Source organism: Trachurus trachurus (genome assembly GCF_905171665.1).
Source record: "Trachurus trachurus genome assembly, chromosome: 5".
NCBI classification, from domain to species: domain Eukaryota; kingdom Metazoa; phylum Chordata; class Actinopteri; order Carangiformes; family Carangidae; genus Trachurus; species Trachurus trachurus.
In genome coordinates, this window is record NC_139896.1 from 4,847,557 (window position 1) to 4,874,957 (window position 27,401).

The 27,401-nt window shown below is 42.2% G+C and overlaps 1 protein-coding gene and 1 long non-coding RNA gene across 2 annotated transcripts in view; one reads left to right on the forward strand and one right to left on the reverse strand.

Moving 5' to 3' along the window:
* Positions 1 to 896: 896 nt before the first annotated feature.
* fgd5b (FYVE, RhoGEF and PH domain containing 5b) overlaps positions 897 to 27,401 on the forward strand; it is a gene marked incomplete at its 5' end in the record, with an annotated part of 44,045 nt that continues 17,540 nt past the window's right edge. The window contains 11 exons of the mRNA XM_083971224.1: positions 897 to 1,279; positions 1,400 to 2,245; positions 3,692 to 4,471; positions 16,357 to 16,501; positions 17,160 to 17,218; positions 17,306 to 17,336; positions 19,337 to 19,488; positions 19,602 to 19,758; positions 25,291 to 25,381; positions 25,518 to 25,568; positions 26,009 to 26,067. Coding sequence (XP_083827350.1) covers positions 897 to 1,279; positions 1,400 to 2,245; positions 3,692 to 4,471; positions 16,357 to 16,501; positions 17,160 to 17,218; positions 17,306 to 17,336; positions 19,337 to 19,488; positions 19,602 to 19,758; positions 25,291 to 25,381; positions 25,518 to 25,568; positions 26,009 to 26,067 — 2,754 coding nt within the window. The remainder of the gene's footprint in view (positions 1,280 to 1,399; positions 2,246 to 3,691; positions 4,472 to 16,356; positions 16,502 to 17,159; positions 17,219 to 17,305; positions 17,337 to 19,336; positions 19,489 to 19,601; positions 19,759 to 25,290; positions 25,382 to 25,517; positions 25,569 to 26,008; positions 26,068 to 27,401) is intronic.
* Positions 11,798 to 13,117, reverse strand: LOC310986119. Its single transcript, XR_014595390.1, has 4 exons — positions 12,929 to 13,117; positions 12,541 to 12,650; positions 12,338 to 12,418; positions 11,798 to 12,254 (listed from the first exon to the last, which is right to left on the reverse strand). It is a non-coding gene; the product is annotated as an uncharacterized lncRNA (long non-coding RNA).

Consider the following 27,401-nt stretch of genomic DNA (forward strand, 5'->3'; position numbering starts at 1 on the left):
CTCTCTCTCTCTCTCTCTCTCTTGAATCGCAGGAAGTGAGTCAGGGAAATCCCTTAGATTTTTTTTTTTGTATTCTTTCTCAAAGGGTGTAAAAGCTTTCATGATTTATTTTAAGGACATTATTCTGTCCTTAAAGGTCCACGTTTGACAATTTTGAGCAGGTTTTACATTTAAGAGTTTAGGGTGCCTTTAACATCTGGCCAGGGACAACGGACGAAAACTAGCCTTGTTGGCTAACTCTGGCCCATTTACAGTTTTTCTTTTAACTCTGTTGATTAGTGGTGCACTGTCCCTATGAAATAAACTAATAAATGAAAAAAAATGAAAAGAGAAAAGCTCCCAGCGGATTTACATGTTGATATTTGTAATAATATTAGTTAGTCGATCGTTGTAAATATGTAAATGTGACAATAAGAAGCAGAATCACATTTTTAATTTTGTCCCGTGTGCGGCGGCCTGAAGCGGTGAGCGGTTGTAGGTCACAGGGACACAATACAAATGACCTGAAAGCTATTTTAAAGCTCATAATCTTACAGTTTCCTCTTCCTGTTGTTCTTTCAGACTGCACCAAGCCTCCGTCTGTTGCTCCCAAGCCAAGGTTTGTTTGTCACGCCAGCCTGAAGAAGCCGCTTCCCCCCCACTCCTCCTCCTCCTCCTCCTCCTCCTCCCCTCTCATGTCTGCAGCCGCCCGGGGGCCCAAACCCTCCATCGCCCCCAAACCCAGAGTCGTCGTCGTCACAACGTCGGAGCTCAATGGAAACCAGGGAGGAAGTAGCAGCAGCAACGGCAGCTCACCGGTCTCGGACGACGAGGACGATGAGGTCGTCCACGAGGCCGCAGAGGAACGATTCGACGTCCGAGAGGTGAGCGGAGAGGAGGAGGAAGAAGAAGAGGAGATGATTCAGAAGATGGACGAGGACTGGAGGAGGTTGAGCGACTCTCTAGAGGCGGTGGAGATGATCGACACGGACGTCGTGACTGAGGACATGGACGCCGACGGAGGAGAGGCGCTGGCCGACGCCGACGGCCTCTCGATGGGAAACATCTCCTTCAACAGCATCGATGAGGAAGGAGCTAAGAAGAAGCAGGAGGAGGAGGAGGAGGAGGAGGAGCAGGAAGAGGAGGAGGAGAAGCTCGACTGTACAGCTGATGATCTGACTGAAGAACCGGGTTTCCACATGAAGACGCAACAGGTTCTTCTGTCGTCGAACAACGAGGAGAAGGAAGAGGAAGAGGAAGAGGCGGTTTCCGACTGCGGCGTCACCTGTAACATCCTGAAGCTGAGCTGCGGCCACAGAACAACGATGACGAAGGAGGAGGAGGAGAAGGAGAAGGGAGGAGGAGGAGGAAACATCCAGAACATCAGCGGGTTGGAGGACGAGCCGCCGATCCACCACAGCGAGCCGTACTACGTCTCCTCGGAGGACGTCGTCGTCACTGTCATCGACCGAGAGACGATGCCGAGGCCGAGGAGCAGCAGCAGCAGCAGCAGAGCTCAGGAACATCCGACGACACCCGAGGAACTGGGAGAACGGAGTCATCTGTCCGATGTCTCAGAGGATTATGTGAAGATCGGAAACAGAAGCGGCGGCGACGTCGAGAAGGACAAAGTGAGAGCGACGTGTGAGAAGAAGTCGTCCTTCCGAGCGCGGACGACGGCCGAGGCCTTGATGCTGAACCACCTGGACGACTTCCCTCCGAGGTTCCGGCTGGTTTCCATCTCGGTGCCGACGACGGACACGACGGACACGGACACGTCGCTGACATCCTCGCTGTCCGAGACGCAGCTGCTGTCGCCCTCGAACGACGACTCGGACGTGTTCGGCGGCGACTCGGACGACCTCGACTTTGACTTGGACCTGGACGGACACATCGTTCCCTTCCTGGAGGAATCCACCACCGCCGACGACATCAGCGACGACCACGTGTACGAGGAGCCGGGACGTCGCAGCAGCAGCTCGGAGGCAAGCAGCGAACACGTTTTCCCATTCGACAGCAGGAAGTTGTGTCACCGTGGCAACAACAACAACGGCGTCCACCACTTCGTCCAGAGACCGTCGTACCTGAGCGGCTTCAGTCCGCCCACGCTGAGCAGCAGCCCCGTGCTGAACTCGCCGCGGCACAAGAGCCTCTCCAAACCGCCGCACTACCTGTCGCTGTACCCGCGCTCGCTGTCCATGGAGGGACACGACCACCACATCTCGTCGTCCCAGAGACACCGAGACGCCTCCGGAAGCTTCTCCAGGTAGGGATGTTACTCACGATTACTCACGATTACTTGTTTTCACAATTAATCGCGGTATTAAACGCCACAATTAATTAATCGTAAAGATTCCTAAATACCGTTACTTTCCCAAAAAGATTATGTTGGAACCTTATCAGCAAAAATAGTAAAGGTAAATGCACAGATACTGGTCCATTAAAGCAGAAGTAAGCGATCCGGTCGTTTGGGCTAATGCTGCGTTCCAGGCAGGCTTTTGAAACCGTAAGTTACAGCTTCAAGTCACGACTTACGACTTTGTAGCGTTCCAGGCAACCCGCAACTCGTGTTTTTCCGACCTGTTTTACCGGTGAAAGTCACTATAACGGCCACTCGTAACTTCCGACCGGTGAACTCGTACCAGATCGAACTGGTACGACTTCACAGGACGGAAAAACACGAGTTACGAGTTGCCTTGAACGCACCATAACGTCTTGTCAGCCGATGGAGTTAGCAGCCCCCGCCCTCGTCATGGATCTATTGGTCCTCGTCCTTGCACACACAGCCCTTCATGCCGTTCTCTCTCCTCATTGGATAAAAACTGTAGGATACGAGGAAAGTTTTCTCCTCGGCTCAGAGCAGAGCAGAGGGACTGACAGACCCGTCCGTATTTCGGTCCAAACACTCTATGTAAGTGATTGCTGTCAGAAGATATAACTATTTAAGACTTATATTAACACAAAAATATCGCTTACTTCTGCTTTAATAGATACTTGAAATATTTTGTGTAAACAACGAGTAATGTAGTTATATTTTGACTATATTTGATTTTACACATTCATGGTGTTGTGAAATTGATTAATGCATAATAATCGTGATAGTCGTAGTACCGTGATTATTACTCTGACAATAATCGTACCAGGAAAATGTATACAGGGTTCTTACGGATCCTTAAAAAGTCTTAAAAGGCATTGAATTCATTAATCTAAAAACAAGGCCTTAATTGGCATTAAAATGTCTTAAATCAATTTTTCAAAGTCTTAAAAATGTTAACACATGGTGAGTGGTATTTTATGGTTGTAATTAGTCTCAAATCTCAAAATAATTGGTAACATTTCGACATAGAGAAGTTAGTGGCGGCCGTCAACGCTAAATCTCTCACCGCCTCCAGCTCCCGAGTCAGTGTTTTTTTTTTTTCCTGACTTTTTATGCATTTATTTTGAAAGGAGCTGGAAAGAGACACAATCCAATGTTCATGTAGCAGTCACTTTACCTTGGATCACATAGGAAAGTGGGTAGAATTGTCCCTAACCCTATGTAATTGATGTGGTGGTTTTTATCTTCTTTTTTCTGCATTTGTGTTTATTATGAAGTCGGTCTTAAATTTCATTTCAAGTGGCTTTAAAAAAGTCTTAAAAAGTCTTAAAAAATTTAACTTGGCTTAAGCTGTAGGAACCCTGGTATAATCGTGACGTCCCTATCTATCTCCAGGGCGTCTCCGCTGCTGCTGCCGTCCACGCCGACGTCCGTGTCGGACATCCCGCCGCCCTTCGAGCTGGCCTACATCACCAAGAGGCCGATCACCAAGAGCTCGCCGTCGCTGCTGCTCATCGACGGCGGCGGAGGAGGAGGAGGAGACTCGTCGGACAAAAACAGGAAGAAGAAATCGTCCATCAAACGGTTCCTGATGCTCAAGTTCAGAAGGAAATCAGCAGAGAGCAGCAAGTCCGCAGACACCAACAACTCGTCCCCCATGAAGTCGTCCCCGGAGTGCAACCATCATCGGCTGCTGGACTTGGACACTCACAGTCTGAACAACTCTCCTCGCCTCGGGTCTCGGTCCTGCGATCCGGCCTCCTCCTCCGCCGGCTTCCTGTTCTACAAGGAGAGCAAGAGAAAAGGGAACGCCGTGGCCTTCCTCAACCGCAGCGTGGTCCGGGTGGAGTCGTTCGAGGACCGGTCCCGCGTGCCTTTCGTCCCGCTGCCGCTCACCAAGCCTCGCTCCATCTCCTTCCCCAACACGGACAGTAGCACCTCCGACTACGAGAACGTTCCTCCCGTCGTCGTCATCAGCTCCGACTACGAGAACCTGCAGGTGCCGCAGCGCCGGCCCGTTCGCCAGGGACCCTTCACGGACTTCTTCTTCGACCGCGGCCCCGGCGCCGTGCGGGCGCTGTCGTCGTCGGCCAACGACACGGACGGATACGTGGACATGAGCAGCCTGCCGGGGTTCAGGAGTAAAGCTCAGTCGCCGGAGGAGGAAACAGAAAGGTGAGTGAACTCAGGGACAGATGCTGTATCTCAATTCGGATACTTCCATACTTAGGGATAGTTCAACATTTTGGGAAATTGGCCCATTGCCATAATCCCTATAGTCATAGCAGCAGTAGGTTCGTTACCTTTAATTGTCGGTGCAAGCTATTTTTAGAACGGTGGAGCAGAGCCGCGAGCTGCTCAGAGCTACGCTATGGAGGCTCATGGGATTTCTTGGTTTCCCTCATCAAACTCATCAAATACACAATCCTACAACTCCACAACGCTCTGGTGGACAAGTTGTGACCTGCAGAATCACGCTGAGCATGAGTTCGATTGGATCTTGGATTTTGCCTTTGATTCGGAAAAGGTTCAGATTGCATTCACATGGCAAATAAACAAATCGTACCAGGCTTCGTTTGGACTCTGGACCAAACCAGTGAACCGAGTCCCAGCTGAAGAAGTGGTCTCTGCTCACTGGTTTGGTCCAAACCAGAGTCTGGTAATTTGTGTTTCGGCACCGCCACCAAGGGAAGTCTGTTTCAAGTGAACTAAACAAGCCGGGTGTGAATACGCCCGAAGGCTGCAGGCAACTTTGGTTCTCCAGTGGCCATTGTTTGAAGTTATGAGAGAAATTTAAAAGGTTTGTTCTTCTGTGTTGAAGCTGCTGGACTCGACGTCAGTGACTCTGAGCTCTGAGGGGTTTTTATCACTGTATGGGTTTAAAGGGATAGTTCACCCAAAATTGAAATTTCACTCATTATCTACTCACCCTCATGTGGACTAAGGGCTGGGAGAAGTTTCAGAGTCCTCCGTGGCTTCTCTGAGTTACAGGGGGTCTCGGTGTAGCAGTGCATGTCCATTTAACGGTTGCAAATAGATACCAACTGTCTTCGTAACAAAAAGACACACCAAAAAACATCCAAATACCTCCATGCTGCTCGTATGTAATGTCCGTCTTGTATTGAAGCCCCGAAATGCAAAATTGTCCGGAAAAAAATTAAATAAGTCTATATTTCAAGCTTGTTTGTAGCGAGATTTGCGCCGGCGTCAGTAATCGCACAGACACCGGTGCAAATCGCGTGAGATTTGGATGAACCAGGAAGAGGAGCTTCCGCTACAAAACAAGCTTGAAATATAGACTTTTTTTTTTTTTTCGGAACAATTTCGCATTTCGGGGCTTCAATACAAGACGGACATTACATACGAGCAGCATGGAGGTATTTGGATGTTTTTTGGTGTGTCTTTTTGTTACGAAGACAGTTGGTATCTATTTGCAACCGTTAAATGGACATGCACTGCTACGCCGAGACCCCCTGTAACTCAGAGAAGCCACGGAGGACTCTGAAACTTCTCCCAGCCCTTAGTCCACATGAGGGAGAGTAGATAATGAGTGCAATTTCAATTTTGGGTGAACTATCCTTTTAACAGTGCAGCAGTGCAGGGAGATTTATAACTGTTTAACATACTGAGGCTGTGATCACAGTCAGTGTGGATGTGTAGATCAGTAGAGAGTATAATACAGTAGAGTACAGTATGCTGTGTTTGTCATTGCCTCCAGCTGTGGTGTGTGTGTGTGTGTGTGTGTGTGTGTGTGTGTGTGTGTGTGTGTGTGTGTGTGTGTGTGTGTGTGTGTGTGTGTGTGTGTGTGTGTGTGTGTGGTTCAGGAGGAAACACTGTGCTGCTCTCTGCAGATCTACATTAACACAGGTTTGGTTTCATTCATAAATCACCTGAGTCGGTGCAGCAGCAGCTTCCTGTGTGGTGCTGGAGGAGGTTGTAGCTGCTGTGTGGTGGTATGATCGGCCACGCTGTGCTGACATTAACCCACCCACCCCTCAACACCCCCAACACCCCCCACCACCCTCCTCCTCCTCCTCTACATTCCTGTTGGTGCTGCCCAGATCATACCGGAGCTCAGGATGATTAATAGTCAGAGCATTTTGGAGTCATTGCTCTTCTCCAGCCGCTCAGGCACAACAGGCTGAGATACAATCTCACTGCTCTGTAGTCAGCACTTGTTCACGGTGGTGGTGCCACCCCCCAAACCCCCCAACCCCCCCACCCCCCGACTCATCCAGCTCCACATCTCAGTGTTTGTGCAAAACTGTACAATAATAAAGGATTTAAAAAGACAATCCACACACCATGAGGGTTTATGATAATGTGAGATAAATAAAACCAAAACATTTAATTTTAAACTTTTTCCACCTTTAATGTGAAATATAACCAGTGAAAAACAACCATAATAAAACTTAGATGAATAGATGTGTTCACTAAATAGCTGTTTATACACAACTACTATGGCAAGCGGATTTAACATTTAAAAGGTAAGTTTGACTATCCGGAATTAACATTGTAGATATCAACAACGTCTTTCTGACTAGTCGTAACTACATTTTGAATAGTTGGATTTTTTATTCAAGATATCTGTAATTCAGTTTTGCCTCTAGTCAAAAAGAACATTTCAGATATCTGCAACTACATTCTTCCTGATTTCAGATATCCACAACTACGTTCTTCCTAGGACAAATGACGTCACTTTTGCACTTCATGTGTATGGGGTTTGTCATTACAGATATCTACAATTCAGTTGCAGATATCCGCTATGTGAATTACGGATATCTGTAACTGAATTACGACTAGTACGAATTCCAGTTTGAGATATCTACAACGTCATTTCGCCTAGTCAAAACTTAATTACAGATATCCGAAAAGGGACATGTAGCCTAGATATCTTTAACTTAGGTGAATTAAAGATATCTTGAACTGGAATTATGACTAGTCAGAATCAAATTGTAGATATCTCAAACTGGAATTAGTACTAGTCGTAATTCAGTTACAGATATCTGTAATTCACATTGCGGATATCTGCAACTGAATTGTAGATATCTGTAATGACAAACCCCATACACATGAATGGCAAAAGTGACGTCATTTGTCCTAGGAAGAATGTAGTTGTGGATATCTGAAATAACAATTGTGGATAGGAAGAACGTAGTTGCAGATATCTGAAATGTTCTTTTTGACTAAAGGCAAAACTGAATTACAGATATCTACAACACACATCCAGTCTGGCTTTTAAATGTTAAAATGGCTTGCCATACAACTACACACCTTCATCAATTAAAGTGACTGATTGTTCATAAATAAAATGTCCCTGACTTCCTCCTCCTGCTGCTTAAAGAGCATGAACACTTCTCTCTGTTCAACACAACTCCATTAATAAAGAGGAACAAAGGAATTTCTCTGGCGTTAGAAATATCACGGAGACAGTCGTCAACAAGTGGAACAAAAAAAGAAAAGAAAAAAAAAACTATGGCAGCACAGCACAGTGACATTATACCAAGAAACAGGGCGTCGCTCCAAAACTGATCAAAAGACGAAGACGAGGTTTCGGGCCGAGCGCCAAGAGGCCGACGGCGACCTTTAAAAGGAGCCGCGCGAGTTTCTGGCGAATTCTGTTTTCTCCCTGCACACGACAACAATCTGCTCTGTTCTTCATCTGTGTGGGACAGAGAGGTCTGTTGTCAGGAGAGAGACGAGCTGCTTTCACTGGTTTCAATGGTTTATTTTGCACAAGAAGAATGAAATAAGGTATAAGGAACAAATCACAGAGATAGATAACGTTACTGTGCAGAAAAGAGGCAAAAAACTCAGCCTCAACCCATAGCAAACTTTAGAACATCACAAAATGTAAAGAAAATGCTCAAGAGCAGCTCAATATGAACATAATGATGATAATAATAAGACATCATCATGGTCCAGAACTGCTTTAGTCAAAGAGGAGGGAGTTATGATCAGATTACTTTTGATGAGCTCCAAACCTTTAGGTAGAAAGATGACGAAGACAAAGAGGAATTTGACCTTTGAGTCTTTTTTATTTGTATCTTTCTAAAGTCAGTCTTCCAGTTTTAACATGCACCATACAAGAAGACAAAACACAAGAAAAATGTGGGCAAATATGACCAAGCTGAGATAAAATATCGTTGGATCACATCACATTCTGCAGCTTCGGTTTGTGTTTTGTAGTTTTTAAAGGGATAGTTCACCCAAAATTCACATTGCACTCATTATCTACTCACCCTCATGTCAACTAAGGGCTGGGAGAAGTTTCAGAGTCCTCCGTGTCATCTCGGAGTTACGGGGGGGTCCGCGCAGCAGTATTTGTCCATATAATGGTTGTGAATGGATACCACTTTTCTTCGTCCAAAAAGACACACCAAAAAACATCCAAATACCTCGTAATGTCCCTCTTGTATTGAAGCCCCGACGTGAGAAATTGTTCCAAAAAAAATTAAATAAGTATATGTTTTAAGCTTGTTTTGTAGCAGAAGCTCCCAGTGTCTCAGTTCACTGCTCTTCCTGTGTCAGTGCAAATCCCGCGTGATTTACACTGACCGGCGGAACAATATCTCATGTCGGAGCTTCAATACAAGAGGGACATTACAGACGAGCAGCATGGAGGTATTTGGATGTTTTTTGGTGTGTCTTTTTGAACGAAGAAAAGTGAGCCCCGTTCACAACCATCATATGGACAAATACTGCTGCGCGGACCCCCCCGTAACTCAGAGAAGGCACGGAGGACTCTGAAACTTCTCCCAGCCCTTAGTCCACATGAGGGTGAGTAGATAATGAGTGAAAATTTTGAATTTTGGGTGAACTATCCCTTTAAATCGCATTAAGGTGGAAAAACGTCATCATTGAACAGGCAGGTTTTCATATATATCCACTTACAGATCCTGGTGTTGTTGAGATGGATGATAAAATTGAAAAACATAGTGTTTGTGTTTCCACGCCCTGTGAACACGCGCACATCGATGTAGAGATGTAAAGCTCATGTACAGACGCTGGTTCATCTACAATCTTCACTTTATCTGCTGCAGCCTGAGCCTCCGTCCTGCAGGTTCAGTCATAACAGCTCAGTGACTAAGTTGCTTTGATCTTTGGTCTGTTGTTATCACAGAGTCACTGAGTTTCAACATCGTCGTCCACTTTTGGCCCAGAAACATCAGTTCAACTCTCAGGCTGCTGAACTGTGCAGGTTTATTCAGATTTTCAGTTTTGACATTTATAGTTTGTAGAAGGTTTATTTTATTGTGGCTTCATCTTAAAGGGATAGTGGCATTTTTTTAAAAAGTGGGGTTGTATGATCTACAAATAGCCCCTAAGTACTTAAATTGCAGTAGAAGACTCTCTGCACTCCTCCCGTTAGCAACGCCAGCCCATAATAGCCCTGCCCAGAGATTTACAACATACAGTGTTCAGGTCCAAATAAAAACTGTGTTTTTCCTGCACTTTGAAGGGCTGGAAAAATTATATTATAGCGAACAATGGAACTGTGTATTTTTTTTTCAGGTAAAACCTCTTTTAGGCCGCAAAAATAGACTGTTTCTTTGGGTCTGTTCACAACACTGTATGTTGTAAATCTCTGGGCAGGGCTATGGGCTGGCGTTGCTAACGGGAGGAGTGCAGAGAGTCTTCTACTGCAATTAAAGTACTTAGGGGCTATTTGTAGATCATACAACCCCACTTTAAAAAAAAATGCTACTATACCTTTAAGTTTATTGTGTGTATGGATGGTGAGTTCACTGCTTCTCTGTTGAATTATTATTTCCTCCTGCTAAACAATAATTTCAGTGCCACTGGATGAGCTAATCAGTTGCTTTCTTCCAATTAGACGCCATTATTTAATCATTATGGTGTTTTGTGTTTCACAGTGTGTGGTTTTAAATGAGTAAAAATCTGATTGTGAGTGTGTAACAGAGAGCAGCCTGTATTCTCCTCGGTTAATACAGTTTAATTTGATTAGATCTGAAGGTTTTCATCATTTTTATGTCACTAAAATACACATTTTCAGACATTAAATATCTGTGTGTGACCAAACCAGTGAACATAGTGAGTAGTAATCAACATCCTCATCATGGACCGTGGTGTCGGTGTCTGAGGGTTTTTATTCTCCGCAGCCTGGAGGTGTAATATTAGCAGCTATAGTTTGGAGATCGTTGGCATCTTGGCCTCGTCACTGTCGACACACTGGAACAAATAGTTTCACCGAGGAACCTGAGGCAGAAGAGAGAAAATGAATTTTTCTTTATTTCCTTCTGTAATTTATCTGGACAGATTTCAGCCCCGAGCGCCGGAGCAACACGGCAGGACTGAGAGAGGTGACAGGGACGGTTTCTGTGGGAGTGATATAAAAACCTAATATAGAAAGTGTGCATGTAGTTTGTGGCTGAAAGAGCCTCAAAAAAGTTTGACCATTGTCTACTTAAAAAAATTAAGGCAACAAAGTGACAATTAATATAATTGAATAGAATTTAATTACTTCAACTTTGATTAAAAACTATTGATTTAATTAAGTAAATTTAAACAAAACTATTGAATAAATATTTACTAGGTATCTGAAGAAAATTAAGTTAGATTTACCAAGTATCTGTGATAAAGTGATTTAGATTTACTAATTAATTAGGTGGAATTGATTTAGATTTACTAAATATGTGGATGATAATGCTTTATATTCACTAATTTTATGTGTGAAATTGAGGCTATCTTTCTAAATATTTGGTTAAGAATGATTTGGATTAAATAAATGAAATAAGTTATATCAACTTATAATTGGTACCACATGACTTAAAATCTATTTAATGTTATTAATTGTCACTTTGTTGCCATAATTTATTTATGTTGAATCTACTCAATACCATGTCTTCTTGTTGCAAGAATTTACTGAAAGTCAGTTAACAAATTACCATGTAGGAAAACAGCAGGTAAACATTTATTTATGCAGCTTTGTTTACATACACATTTTAACATCTTTCAAAAAGATTTCTTTTTGGTAAAATGCAAAAATACAAAGACATAGAGAGGAAGGCAGTATAGAAAAACAGACATAATGTATACAATAAGGATATGTATTTTGATCAAAGCTAATTCTCAAGTGGTCTCATGTTCACAAGGAAAGATCAGAGAGATCTATAAATGTAAATATGAAGTGCAGAATGACCTTTGACCTCTGCCCATAACTTGTTGCTGTTGCATGCACAGAAGGACTTTTGGGTGTGATTCATGGTCAGTTTTTTTAAACTGCAAAAGCCTTTAAAATGTTTGCTGAAATTATAAAAAAAGGCAAATATGTTTTTTAACAATTAAAATAAATCAAAACATCCCTGTGCTGACTGGCTCAAGTCTGGGATAAAGGTCAGGTACTTTTGCTTGGTTCTTCATTAACTAAAGTGGCACCCAAATCATTATGTCCAAACCAAATTCCTCCATTAAAACATGCAACATCCCATGCAACACAGCAGCAAGTTATGCCAATATTGAGTCCTTAAAAGTATAACCCTCCCCTCAAATGACTATGACAAACTAGAACTGCAGCACTGAAACTCAGGCAAAGCATTGAAGTAAACCATTTGACAGTGACTTAACAATTACATACAGACCATCCGCAATCTTTGAAACATCAACAACTACATCAGATAAAACAGACGTATATGTATATTTCCAAATTTTCTGGAGCTATGAGGCCTGCAAGCAGAGTGATAAAATATTTCTGGAGAACAACAACCACTTGTGTGTCTGCCTATGTGAAAGTGGACTGTGTTTCTGAAAGGCTTCAGAAGTGTACCTGAGCTCCTTGGGATAGGCAAGATTCACTATGCGTCAAGCCAATGAGCATGGCACAAGCCTTTGGAAAGTTACCCAGAGCTGTTAGGACCTTTGTTCCGATGTCCTCAGGTCTTCTGACAGATTAGTTTGGATGCTGTTGATTTTCATCGCTTGCCACACTGTCTTCATCCTACGTATAATAACAAGAACATTTTGTATTTTAGACTGTACAGCAGAGAGACAGAGACAGACTTCTTTGTATTTTCAACTTACATCATACTCTTTAAGGAGCTGAATCCCCAGGGTACAACATCGGACAATAACAATGTCTCTGGTTATGTTGATGGTAGGAGCCTGAAATAACATACAAATGTCTGAAAATTAAAAAGTTATGCATACAGTCACAGGCTAACATGTCCTCCTGTAGATTTAATATAAATATAAATTAAAAAAACATATGGTCAAAGTTACAATACCTTCAGTAGGATAGTCTGCCACCTCAGTCCCATGGTCCCGCCCTTTGAATGGTGGAGGTTCAGAAGAGAGTATTCATCCAGCTTGGACATGTGATTCTGTGAAACTCATCCTGAATATGAACGACAAATGATGTAGCCTGTAAACCATATTTGATCTTGAAAATACCCAAAAACATTATATATGAGATAACTTATTTTATATCAAATAGTTGACAAATCACAATTGCAATACATAGCCTACAGTGGTCTTGAATTGCTGATTATGCGTGCCGTGCATCTAAGAAATGCATAGCTTTAAGTCATTTGGATAAATTGATATTTTAAGCACAAACTCAGAGGGGGTGATACATGAAAATAAACTAAACGAGTAATAAAAGTTTAGACTTACTTTTCTATGTACAGTAAGGTCCATAATTATTTGGATGGCAATCATAACATATGTTTTCTGTTCCTCAGGCCCTGGAGGGGGATAAAAAACAACAACATGTTTGTTTGTATGTCTGCTTGTGATAGACTGCCACACGGTCATCACCTATTCACATGATAACAGGATAATAATATAATTTTGTGACCAGAATTTTTCGTGCCAATAAAATTTTTTATAAAATACATTTAAAAGGCGAGTCTTGGCGTGGCCATAGTAGGAAAAAACATTTTGCGACCAGGTAACACACAAGCCTCTATCAAAAAATACCAGAGCATGACGCCCTGTAAACATAATGCCAGACAAAGTGATTAAATAGAAAGAAAGACTGAAAAAATGCTGCAGTGTTTACATGTGTCGCAGCTACCGATACCCCCCACCCCAGTACAGTACAATACAACCGACACAGGGTGCAATAAATAAACTCTTATTTACTCACTCCTCAAAAAAACGTGTGCCTTCTCGCTCGACCGTTAGCATCTTTAGAGGGTAAAAGCGGGGGAGGGGTGAAGCTCCGATTTTGAATCGCGATATTAAACTTAATACAATGCTGTTAAACTTGTTAGATAACTTGCGGTAATGCAAAACAGTGTTCAACTGCTGGAGCAACGTAGTAATAAAGTGTCTTTATTGAAGCTTCTTACCTTGAGCAGATGACAGACAAGACGGTGTTGGCTGTGGCAGACATGTTGGTGTGGTGCCTCAGGCAGAAGTGTAGCTACGGCGATTAACACCAAAAAGTTCCCATTGAGTAGAATTTATTAATTTTTCGACTTTGTTGACTTTACTGATAAAATATAATTAAATCTTACTCAGTGATTTTGAGCTGATATTATTCAAACAAAAATGAGTAAAATGCAATTGATAAATAGTTCAAATTTGATTAAATCAACATAATAATATACCAAACTGCACAAAGTCATTTTTTTCATGTATAGGTTACTAGTTTTTATTTTGTAAATATTAATTTAGCCCAGTCACACTTTTTAGAGTGTACTGTAACTCCTCCAGAGTTTGATCCTGTGAGCTGTAATGGGCCGTGCAGCTTTAATGTGATCTGAGCCGCTCACATATGTCGTTCATATGCAGCTAATTTCCATCTCAGTGGGGTTAAAGCCAAGGCACCGGCGCTGTAGAGAGAGAAAGAGAGTGAGCGAGGCGGGAACATTGGTCACAGAGCCGACGACTGAAACCTCCACCGTAACTTATAGATGTGTTTTTATTTGCATGTTTCACGCTCCCGCCGAGCTGCAGACATTAACATATTCAGCTGCTGCAGAACAGACTCGCAGCATAAAATACAAGACATGCGTCCCTGGTCGGGGACGGGGCTCTGCAGGACCCGTTTATTGGTTTTCTGCAAAAAAAACCCCACAATGTTTCATCTGTTCTCTACTCTGAATACAGGAAGGGTGTTTATTATGGAGATATCTCAGTGTAGAGGACAATAAAGAGGCCGGACGGTCTGTTGGAGTGTTAAAAATGAATCTCATCTGATTTATTATTTACAGGAATGAAGCCAGTTCATATCATAGAATCAGGGAATCAAACCTGTGGCACAAACTGAAACTTTACGTGGAGGTCAAGACCCCTGAAGTGGCCCCGAGATAAATCTGAATGAGACAGAGGAACAGACAAAAAACATACGACTCTTTATGTGGTTGATTTTTTATTTACAAAGTTACAACCAACCATGTGTGTGTTGCATAGACAGATTACCGCATGGGCAAAGTGGCCTTCAGAGTTGTTGTTTTTTTTTGGTACAATTTAAAAAATATATTGGAATGAATGTGGTTTTGAAAATGTAGTATGCTAATAAAATAATTTGAATGTTTTAGAAATTATAAGATTAAATCCAGTAATGTGTGATGACACAATGACATAGTCTACGTACGTACGCTTGGGGTCATACGTACAAACAAAGGAAAGAAAAAGGAAGTGGCTTTGTTGCAGCAAATTCCAACCATCTCAACATTTTTTACCAGAAAGAGGCAAGATGATGGTACTCGTAACAGATCTTTCATCAGATCAGACGGACAGCATGTGCCTCCATCGAAATGTCTTAAAGCAATACTTGATTGTGGATTACAGTCAACATTTCCTAATGTGTACATTGCCGTAAGACTGTATCCGATCCTTGTCACAAACTGCGAGCAAGAACGGTCATTTTCTCAAATGGCCAAGAGGCCGAACTTGTCCCAGAGTTGGACTTTGATGACCTTATCAAGGACTTTTCCCTCGAAAAAGCCGATGGTTTAGATGAGTAGTTTCACTGTGGTTTTGTGTGGTCGTAGCTGTGGCTCTTTACTGATGTTCATTCATGTTGCCTTTATTAGCCTACTGTCACGATTCGTTTTAGGTGGTTAAGGTGTGTTTTACATTTGAGCTTGCTGTCTCTTCCATAGTATGAATATTGTCCTGTACATGGCAGGTGCCAAACAAAACAGACCTAAAATGACAGTAATTTGTGTGGTTGTGTGTGTGTGGTTGTGTTTGACAGAGATGTCAGTAGATTAACTGTATCTCGTGGTTGCCACGACGATGGTGCCCTCCAGGCTGAGACAGACAGAAAAAGAGCGATTTTCTGCCTCTGCGCTCGTCTCACATTTGGGCTTGTTCTGACTAAACGGTAACTCCTATCAGAACAAGAAGAAGACCGTGGTCATCGTAGGGACTTCCTAAACAATTTGGTACAATTTTGGTGTTTCTACAGTAAATATTTTGGAAATCCTTGCGAGTTATAAACAGGGGTCCCTTCTGCTTGTCTCAGAAAATCTTTGTATTAGAGTCAATGAGGAGCAGGGAGGGGTCTGGCCTCACTCAGAGGCTCACAGTTTAAATTCTGTAAGTCTCTCTGCTTTGTTGAGCACATTGTTAAAGACAGAACAAGTTTGTCTACAACTGTGGAAAAAAATAATGTGTGTAGAGTGTAAATTGTGGCTGAGAGCAGCGTGGAAAGAGAAGGTTTCAGACAATTTCAGACAACTTATCCCACTCTAGCTGATGATGTCACCCACTGAACATTCCGTACAATACACACCCATTATAATCTCAACACTTCTCCAAATATGGTCATGATCATTGAACAGTGATTGATCAAAAACTATCAAACGTATCAAAACATGGATTAACACACCAACAGATGAGACTTTTGTCTACATTTTAAAGTTTAAATGGTGTCTCTAGGTGAAAGTATGCCAGAGCAGTAGACGTTTGAAATTCATAGCTGTTTCCTGCCTCGGTGCATTAGCATTGTCTTGTGCCAAACAAACAAACAAAGTCCCTTTACATCTTGAGAATATGATTTGTTCAGGTATGAACACAGGTGTCCAGGATGTCTCCATAGCAACACAACACTTTTGATGTTGACTCTGTTGTATTGACCCCCCCAGTGCCTACACTGAAGCCTACAACGTGTGCTCTGTGGCCGTCGCTCCACCATCTGCAGCCGCTGTGGGACAAACAGCAGCAGAGGACGACCAGGGACGGACGTCTGAGGAGGAGGACGGAGCTGCAGACAACAACTACGACAGACAGGTCAGTGATTCAGTCAGTCAGAGTTTTTAACTGGGAGATTCGAAGCTCAGAGTTGTCTCGAAAGCAGCATTGGAATAAATTTGTTTATGGGTGTTTTCATGTATTGATAAATGTTCCTTTAACTTTATTTGTGTGATTTTTAAATAGGCTACACCTTTTGGAAAATTGTTAGACAACCATACATGATACTTCAATGACCTTGGGTTACAGTGAAAAAAAAAAAACTCTTCTAATATTCGACAATAATGATCCACAGTTGAAATTTTGAGTTTCCAAATATTTAAACATGTGCCCTATAAAAGGTTAAGTCTGTTTTCTGTTAAAAGTATTTAGTTTAGTTTAAAGTAGTTTTGGACCTTTATTTTGAAAGGATTCACCTTTTCTAAATGATACAAATGAAAAAAAAAAAAAAACAGGGATCGTATTTTTCACTTTCCCTCACAAGCTGAGATCTTAATGTGGGTTAATGGAGGTTAATGGAGGTTAATGGGCGACAACGTTGTCGTCTTCATTACTGTCTGATCGCTGCTCAGAGACGACGATGTGCAGAGGATAGGCGGCCATATTTGTTGAACCAGTGCCAACATGCTTGAACGTTTCCAACTCTGATCTTTTTACTAATCTTTTTACTGATTATTGATCTGATGCCTGTTGGCAGCCTGACGGTCGGTCCAGAGCCTTTTACATCGCCAAGGAGCTGGTGGATTCAGAGAGACTGTAAGTGACATGTTAACTCATTTATCCTCCTCTCTCTCAGCTCTTTATTACATTTCATCTTTTATTTCTCTGTCTCTTCCTCCACAGACACGTGAAAGCGCTGAAGCTTCTTCAGGAAGTGAGTGTGTGTTTTATTACATTTACCTATGCTGTGTAGGTGTCCAGTTATTCTCTTTGGAGAGAAATCAGACTCCACATGAAGCTGCAGAGTCACTGAGGAGGAAAGGGCAGCTCATGTTTCTTTAGGTTTTATATTTCGATCTTCCTACCTTATAATATTATATTAACTTTAAATCCAGTCCGAGGTTTGGAACAGAATAAAACTGTTCCGAACTTCGGAAAGGGAGACAAAAGTCGTCGAACTAAAAAGAGAAAAAGAAAATGTTGTGTTCATCCAATCCTGAGAGGATGTCAGGAGCAAAGAGAGCTGCTTGTTAATGAGCTGCAGAGTTATCATGATCACTTCAACTGTTTATCTGTTTCTCAGGATGTCAGTGGTTCAGTTTAATAGATTATTAGCTCTACTGGAGCCACACATTGAAAAGAAGCCGACCAATTTGATCAACATGATCAACACAACATGAGGTTGAATTTATTTTTTAATGTGCTGCAATCTCTGACGAAAAAAACAGACTCAGTGTGCGAAGGCCTTAAGACTGATGCCAGAACTGTTGATGCAGTCAAATTCAATATACTGCAGCAGGTTCTCCCCCGAGAACTGAGGTTGCCAGATATTAAACACACGCTAACCTCTGCCCTGCTCCAGCTTTGTGGCTCTGGTACCCTGAGACTTCACTCACACAGTCTCTACGCCACCGGAGCTGTGACGATGTAGTGACAGAAGGAAAAGAAGCAGATAAAGCGGTGAACATGGACTGGGAAAACAGATTGTTGTTGCTAAAACCTGAGAAGATGAAAAGGAGAAAATTAGCTTATCCGCTTTCAGCCGTCTCTCCATCTTTCCAACTCGTCTCCTCCTGATCAGATCCTGGTTTTGTTTCGGCTTCAGTCAGGACGTTTCTGAGAGTCACAGCGAGGTGTTTTAATGTTTAGTAACGTCAGACATGATCCACAATGACTGTTGCAGCTGCAGCTCAGTGGGAACTGGAAACCTGGATGATGCTGAAATGATTCTGACTTGGTGATTGGGAGATTGAGCGGTGGGCGGAGCAACAGGCCACGACACAAAATCTAAACATAAACAAGTTTTAAATGTGAATATTTTGGCTGTTTGTGATCTGATCAGTGTTTCAAATGAACATGATGTCTTAGTCTCTGGTGACATATTGGGTGATTTTATGATTAATTATTACACATTTCTTCCATAAAGTTCCTTTAAAGGTATATAGTATGTAGGAATTCCCCCCATCTAGCGGTGCGGTTGCATATCAGAACGTATTCTTGATGTTGCATTCACGTGAAATCGGGCAGACGTCAGAAAGACAACAGACGCTGCATGTAACAGGATAAACAAGCGTCTATGTAAACAAGTGGTCCGCCAGCACGAGGTAAAACAATACAGGCCTGACAATATGTTGTCATGGTGATGTGGTATTGTTTTACCGTCTTTCTCTGGTGGAGTAAAATGACATCCGGTTGGTTTGCCGACGGCCGTCTGCCTGACTGCACCTGAATGCAACATCAGTGCCTCCATCCTTCCTCACACTACACAGTGGTGACAGTTTTAACAGGCCGAGCCCACAGCTCCGCTCAGTTTCCGTGGTTACCTACGGTCACGCTGCCACTCGACGTAAAAAATGGCGATGCAACATGGCCGCCTCGGTTCGGTGCGTCGCCCACTTATGTAAATGGTAAATGGTAAATGGTCTGTATTTATATAGCGCTTTACTATACCTGAACGATACCCAAAGCGCTTTACAGTACATCACATTCACCCATTCACACACACATTCACACACTATTACAGTATTTGTAACGACTTGTAACAACTCATTCTAAGGTACCAGAAAGCTTTCATTTGTATGTGGCTGTGATTCCACTTCAGTGAAATACGTATTTATGAAAGACAGATTTGATTTTTTATAATAAAAAGCCAAATAAGTTACACACTGGGGGTTTAAATTTGAGTCAGATTTTGATGGTCTTTCTTGTCCTCAGGACTTCCGTGAGGCCGTGGGTTCGGCGGTCGGGGACGAGGGGGAGCCGGTGCTGGAGGACGAGAGGCTGAGAGAGATTCTCAACGAGCTGCCGGACGTTTACAGTCTGCACCGCAGAGTCTGCACCGAGCTGGAGAACCGAATCCGAAACTGGTGAGACACACACACACACACACACACACACACACACACACACACACCTGGATGCACACCTGCATCTCCTCCCCTCACACTGAGATTTAATTACACCCCTGCGTGGCCCCCAGGGAGGAGAGTCAGAGGATCGCTGACGTCTTCCTGTCCAGGAGAGCGGAGTTCTTGGTTTTCACCACCTACATCGGCCACTACGACAGAAGCATGAGTCTCCTTGACGACAGCGTCAGGGCGTCGCCCGCCTTCGCCGCCATCGTTCACCAGTTTGAGGTCAGACACACTGAGCTGCTTTAAAAACACTGAACACCTTCATCAGGGCGAACTGTCCTCTGTCCTCCTCCTTTTCCTCTGCACTGTTGTAGATTATCTTTTGTAGTTTATAAGGAAATACAATTTGGAATCAAAGATTTAAAAAAAAACAGACTTTATTGCACTACATTTATTTGGGTTTTTATCACCAAATATTAATAAACAAAAGAAAAAGAAAAACATAACATTTCTTTCAATTTAAAAAAAAGAAATTAATAGAAAATCTGTCAACAAAATGAGAAACTGTTGTTTTTTTGATTAAAAAGAAATGACAGCGAAACTTGAACCAACTCTTTTTATATTTGATCTTTATCAGGAGTCGTGTTATCGCTGCACATTATTGTTATCTACAGGGTGGAGAGTGACAGAGATGAAGTGCAGTGTGTGTGTGTGTGTGTGTGTGTGTGTGTGTGTGTGTGTGTGTGTGTGTGTGTGTGTGTGTGTGTGTGTGTGTGTGTGTGTGTGTGTGTGTGTGTGTGTGTGTGTGCGTGTGTGTGTGTGCGTGTGTGTGTGTGTGTGATGTAATCTTCATGTGTTACAGATCAAAAAGCTTCCACAGCTTCTTTAGTGGAGTTTGTATCAGTTAAATGAACAGAACAATCAGACTCAGGATATGAAGTCGACCGATTTTGCCGTAAAATGTTTTATTTTCATTTAACAAATGAGGAATTTTATTTCAGGGGAGACAATATCACTAGAATAGATTCTCACAGCAAATATAGCAACAGTGGCCTAAGACATAAGAACGTGTCATGGGATTGAACCATAGAAACACAGTGACAAAAGGAGGACAGTTACAGTAAGAACGTAGATGATCTGAATAAAAATGAATAAATAAAATAAAAATAATAATAAAGTTGAATAACAAAAATGAAGTGCATACATAACCTACAAACACAAACATATATAGACAAGACAGAGGTGACTTGACATCTAGGTGAGAGCAGTGGCGTCAATTCAGCCAAAGCTAAGGTATGGCAAGGTTACTAGTCACATGACTTAACTACAGTATCAATCAATATGCCCAGCAAATAATCATCACAAAAGTCGGCTATGTAGCTATCTGTGTGGTTAGGAAAATTTTGAACTTTTTCAAATGCAGCCTCACTCACATCCCGTTAACGTAATATGGACACAAACACATAAGTACTGTTGATCAATTCAGTCAAAAGCGCCTTCAGCGGTATCATGTCAATAGAAACGAGGGGGCACGTGCACCCACAGACTTGAGGGATAATTTATTTTTTCTTACATTACATTACTTATTATTTTACCATCTAGCTATGATCAGTGGTCATATTGAGTGAAATCTATTACAAATAATGGCAAGTCGCTTTTCCGCTGGTTTGCTAGCAGTCCCTGGCCATGTGCATTTGTTTTCACAATGAAGCCGCAAAAAATCAATACATGAAAAATCAATATATGGCCATGTGCATTTGTTTACAACGAAGCTGCCGAAAAATCAATATATGGAGCAGTGAAATAAGTTTTCACGGTCCCCAGCACTGGCCTTAGTGCCCAAAATAAGTGATTTGAGGGCATCCCCCAAAAGATTTTGCGCGCAACCTTCACTGTGCCCCCTCCAATTTTTGGGTTGCATGGCGCCCCTGTGTGCCTTTACGCATCCGTTTTCAGCACCATGGATAACAAGCGGCAGGGTTAGAGAGCAGTAATAGCCTTTCTGACAAACGCAATTTCACTCATTCTGTTCACTTCATTCACTATGTAATTGCAACAATATCACGTGAACATACCAGGTAAACTTAAAACTGTTAAAGTCCTAATACAAAGAGGAGAGGGAGGGAGAAGAAGAGAGTAAGAGAGAGATAAATCATATTTCCCTTAAACAGATTTATAAGAGGTACATTGGACCCATCACCTGCCTTTTTTTTTTGATGAAAAATGATTCAAAAGTTCACTGCTTCCTTTTCATTTTACATCAATTAGCTCAGCAAAACAAATCGCGCTAATAACAATAATGAAACCAGCTCTGACCTGCGTCGTCTCGTCAGGGGGGGGGGGCTGGAAGATACCACATTTCAAGATATGGAGGGGGGATACAAGTGTTGGGAAAGATAATACCTAGAGAAATCGATTGTGTTGTTTTTCATTTGTAGTTAACTTATATGTATTAAATAATAGAATAATAAATACAAATTGACACAGAGTAATTCCATAAATCTATTAAAAAAAAAAACGAACATTTACATTTCCCCCTGGAGCCAAGGTGTGGCAGCTGCCATACCTTGCCATACCCAATTGACGCCCCTGGGTGAGAGAGCTGGTGGCAAAATGTTGATCTTAGAGCAAATTGACAGATTTTAATTGTAAAACATTTATAAAAACAGTATGATGTCATGATGATGTCATGACGATGTGATGCTTCATGGACAGAGATGGGAATAATGGCGTTACTAACAGCGTTACTTCAGTAACAGTAATCAAAACAGTTACTGTTTCCCTCATTATAACGCTGTTACTCTTACTGAAAATAAAATGTGCCGTTACTTGACTCAAGAGGTCCCGTCACAAAATAATACTACACCTGTTTAAGTGTAGTTATACGTTACATACACTTTATATTTCAGTCCATCCACTAGTCGAAAAAAAAAAAAAAAACGTTTATCTGGAACTCAGTATTCCTCCACGGGGGAATACGTGTGTTTTCTGCTCAGTGTTGTTAACGGTCAGTATCTCATCCAGCTCAGATCAGTGTTTTCTCTGTGATAAAGCAGCTGATTGTAGGAGCAGATCAGTGGAGCTGTGAACTGTACCAGGCTCTCGTTTCCAGTGTTTTCCCTCAGTTTTATAGACGACAAGGGGGAAGAGGAGGAGGAGGAGGAGTTGGCAGGTTCCTCTGTCTGATTTAACATCTTTGGCTCCTCCTGAGCTCTGACTGTGTTAACGTGGCTGCAGCTGCATCGTGACGATCCTCCTGAGGTCGGAGGCAGTCGGTCGGTCCAAACCGAAGTTTATGGGCTGTGATGAGACTCCAGTGTCTCCAGAGGAAGAACCACTGTGACTCTGATGAGTTCTGGGTGGATGATTAGATCCAAAGACGGTTTAGAAACCAAGACGCTCCGCTACGAGTCAGTTTCCTGTCTCTGTGTCCTGTGGGTTTCTCCATGACTCCGCCCCCTTTAGGAGACCGGCAGACCGTGACTCCGCCCCCTTTAGGAGACCAGCAGAACATGACTCCGCCCCCTTTAGGAGACCAACAGACTATGACTCCGCCCCCTTTAGGAGACCAGCAGACCGTGACTCCGCCCTCTTTAGGAGAGCAGCAGACCATGACTCCGCCCCCTTTAGGAGACCTTGACTCCACCCCCTTTAGGAGAGCAGCAGACCGTGGCTCCGCCCCCTTTAGGAGACCAGCAGCAGCAGCAGCAGGTCTTGAGTCTAGAGAAGTGAACGTGAACAATAAGGCTGGGTTTCAAAAATCAATTTTCCAACTCATATCAGTCTTCATTTGAAAGATGCGATATTGATTCATAAAATCCTTAAATTGATCTTTTAAAGTACGCCATTTCCTGTTTCCTATCATGCGAGATCTGTGCAACTGCTTGAGACTAACAAAGCGAGATCTCTCTCATATCTCTTTTATAACCAAGAACCAAAATTGGTATTAAAACTGATGTATCTCTGAATGAATCAACGATTATTTTCAGTATAGATTAATCTGTCGATTAGTTATTTGGTCAATAAAATGTTAAAAAATGTCAATCAGTGTTTCCCAAACCACAAGATGACGTCCTCAAATGTCTTGTTTTGTCCACAAACCAGAGAGACTCAGTTTATTGTCATAAAGGAACAAAGAAACCAGAAATATTCACATTTAAGAAGCTGAAATCAGAGAATTTTGACTTTTTTCTTCTTAAAAAACTACTCAAACTGATTATTTGATTATCAAAATAGTTGAGGATTAATTTAAAGGGACAACGAGGAGTTTTGGAAAAGCGAAGCGTTTTCACACTACATTTATGAGCCTCCGTGCGCACCGTAGAATTCTTCGACCGGCGCAAGACAGACTCATGTTTTCATTCATCAAGAATTAAAGTCAGAGGTTCAAAGAGGTTCAGTTACCGTCGTAGTTCCGACCATAAACGGCGATTCGTTATTCTCATGAGCGTCCGCAAAACCGAAAGTAAGGAAACGCTGGTCGGCTCGCCCAGCATTTCCACCATTAATTAAAATAACAAAATAACGATAGAGACAAAACGATATATTTATCGAAAATGGGCCCATAAACAAGTGTGGGTAGCGTAGATTCATCCACATTAACGTGGGACTTTTTTATAACCAAGAAGAAACTCCTCGTTGTTTTTCCTCAGTCGATGTGAGGGTCTAAGGACAGAGGATGTTGCTACGATGCCATGTAAAGCCCTTTGAGACAAACTGTTTGTAAAAACGGGCTATACAAATAAAATTGCCTTGCCTTGCCTTGCCTTGCCTTGTCCCTTTAATAATCAATTAATTGTTGCAGCTCTAACATCAACTAACACATTTTCGTAATGTTAAATAGGACTGTTAGCTGTGTACATATTTAATGTTATAAGAAGATATAAACATCTCACTTTCCTCCTCTACCGACAACCTTTATAAATCCACACAACAGTAGGTGGGGGGACGGGTGACCACGCCCACTTTAGGAGACAGGAAGTGTAGCTGAACCATTTCATATCATTGGAGCAGCTTGTAGTGAGACATCTTTTCATAGTAGAGGATCTTTGTTGGAGACGATCGCCTTCCTCTGAGGATGAAGTGTAAACGCTCTAATTCTGATCTAACGCCACCAGCAGCTGGAAATGTGACGGTGTCAACACTTTCATATTCCCACAACGAGAGCAATTCAAACACACACAGACACACACACACACACAGACACACACACTCTGAGCAGCTCTGTGTGTTATTGGTCCTTGGTCACAGCTACAATATTAATACGTCCTCTGTTTGTGCCCAGAGGTCCAGTGTGGCTGTTTTTAATCTGCTTCTCATCACAACTTCCATTTTATTTGCACAAGTTTCTTCACACTCAGTGAAAATGTTGCATGACGACTTGTTTCAGACCCAGGGATTCACTAGGATGATGAGTAGAAGGCTGGTCTGCAGCCATTACTTGAAGGGATAGTTCAACATTTTGGCAAATTGGTCCATTGCCATAAAATCCCTATAGTCATAGCAGTAAGTTCATTACCTTTAATTGTCGGTGCAAGCTATTTTTAGATCGATAGATAGATAGAGATAGATAAAACTTATTTCATGACAAATGTTTTTGTTGTTCTTCTTCTTATTATCATTTTTCCTCTTTGCTTATATTATCTCATTTGTGAAAGGATTTCTTTAAAAATAAGTGGTAGACAACATAGGTTAGCTTCTTTCAGGAGTTGCATTATTGTTAATTTTTTCGTTGTTTTATTTTATTTTTTTAATGAATGAAACAAATAAATAAACTAAACTAACTAAGTGTGTATGTGTGTGAACTTGTCTCAGCAACAGAATCCGGCCGGAGAGAAGGTTTCTCTCAAACACCAGCTGCTGCAGGTCATCGTGCGTGTCGCTCAGTACCGCATGCTCCTCACCGGTGAGTCCAAGAGGGGTTGAGATTATTATGGTCTGTCTGTTCTTCTCACTATAAACATCCTTCACCCAACACTTGGAGGAGGAGGAGGAGGAGGAGGAAGAGGAGGAGGAGTTAATGTGTGTCTCTGCTCCTGTAGATTACCTGAACAACCTCTCGCCTGATTCCAAGGAGTACGAGGAAACCCAAGGTACCGTTGTGTGTGTGTCGTTGTGAGTGTGTGTGTCGTTGTGTGTGTGTGTGTGTGTTCACGGGGAATTTATTTGTGCTCGTTTGGGCCACAGGAGAGCTCATTTAGTTTGTGTGTGTGTGTGTGTGTGTGTGTGTGTGTGTGTGTGTGGTGGCAGCAGTTTGAGCAGCTTCATGTGTAATTCATGAGGAGGCGAGCTGCAGCAGCTTCATCTCCCTGAGGGTCAGAGGAGCTGCTCAGGCCAGACACCATGTCACGGCCAGACCACTGACTCACTTTTATTACACACACACACACACACACACACACACACACACACACACACACACACACACACACACACACACACACACACACAGCAGGAATTAAAACACATTTAATCAAACAGGAACATTCAGTCAGTGTGTGTTTAATGGCTTCTGTGTGTGTGTTTTCTTCAGCTGCCGTGGTGATCGTGTCCGACATCGCAGATCAAGTCAATGACAGTTTAAAACACGGGGTGAGTTTCATCTGCAACAACCACAACTATATATATATATATATACTGTATATATGCATGTATAAATTAAGGGTGGAGTGGTTCATCAGATATATGTTGAAGTTTTCCTTAAGGGTGTCGAAGCCACATGAGAGGAAGGAAAGGTAGTTGTTCTTACAGGAATGAAAAAAAGAGATGCATCCGTTTCAAACATAAAAGTTTACTAAAAGAAAATTCAACTACATCACACCATTCTGTAGAAAAATGCAAATTAAAGGAACAAACAACATTTAAACATATAATGCATTGACTGAAAATACAAACTATGAAATTCAAAAACGTATGAAACTGTTTAACTTAAGCAATATTACCCTCGAGGGTGTGCTTAAACGTAATTTGAGCATGACAGTGATGCGGTCAAAACGCTCTGGTGGACAAGTTGTGACCTGCACATTCACCACGCTATGAGATAATAACAGAACGTTACCAGACAGAGTTGTTTTAGAGGGAAATTCATGCAAAACCGCTGATGTACGTTGCCTTCAGGGACAGTTTTTCATCATCAGTCTCTGTATTTACCTCTAAAACAACTCTGTCTGGTAACGTTGTGTTATTATCTCATAGCGTGGTGAATGTGCAGGTCACAACTTGTCCACCAGAGCGTTGTGGAGTTGTTGGATTGTGTATTTGATGAGTTTGATGAGGGAAACCAAAGAAATCCCATAAAGAGCCTCCGTAGCGTAGCTCTGACCAGCTCGCGGTTCTGCTCCGCCGTTCTAAAAATAGCTTGCACCGACAATTAAAGGTAACAAACCTACTGCTATGACTATAGGGATTATGGCAATGGGCCAGTTTGCCAAAATGTTGAACTATCCCTTTAAAAACTACATGTAGATTAAACTCAAGATTACAATGTCATCTTAAAACTCATATTTTCATTTACATAATTGAATTTCCTAGCCATATTATAGAATAAAGACATATTTTTTCTTCTATATATTCTATGCATTAATGTATTTTTATCTTCATACGCTCTATTCTTAGTGGATCTGTAATGTGATGTAATTTCCCTCTGGGGAACCATAACTTATCGTGATCCTCTGAGGATGAATCCTAACAATGTGGCTGTTTTCAGTTTTTCTTGTCATAGTTTGTAGAGTTATTTTCTCAGAATGATGTCGTTTGTGAATCATCCACAGAGAAACAATAGTTGACGTGTTGATCCAGGTGATAAGAGTCAGAACAGACGAGACAAAGGGAGTGAGATCAGAACAGGAGGAAGTTTGGGTTTTCAGGACAATCACTGCAAATTACTCTTTTATCATTTCTCTGATTTTGGCCGCTCTTCCCTTCTC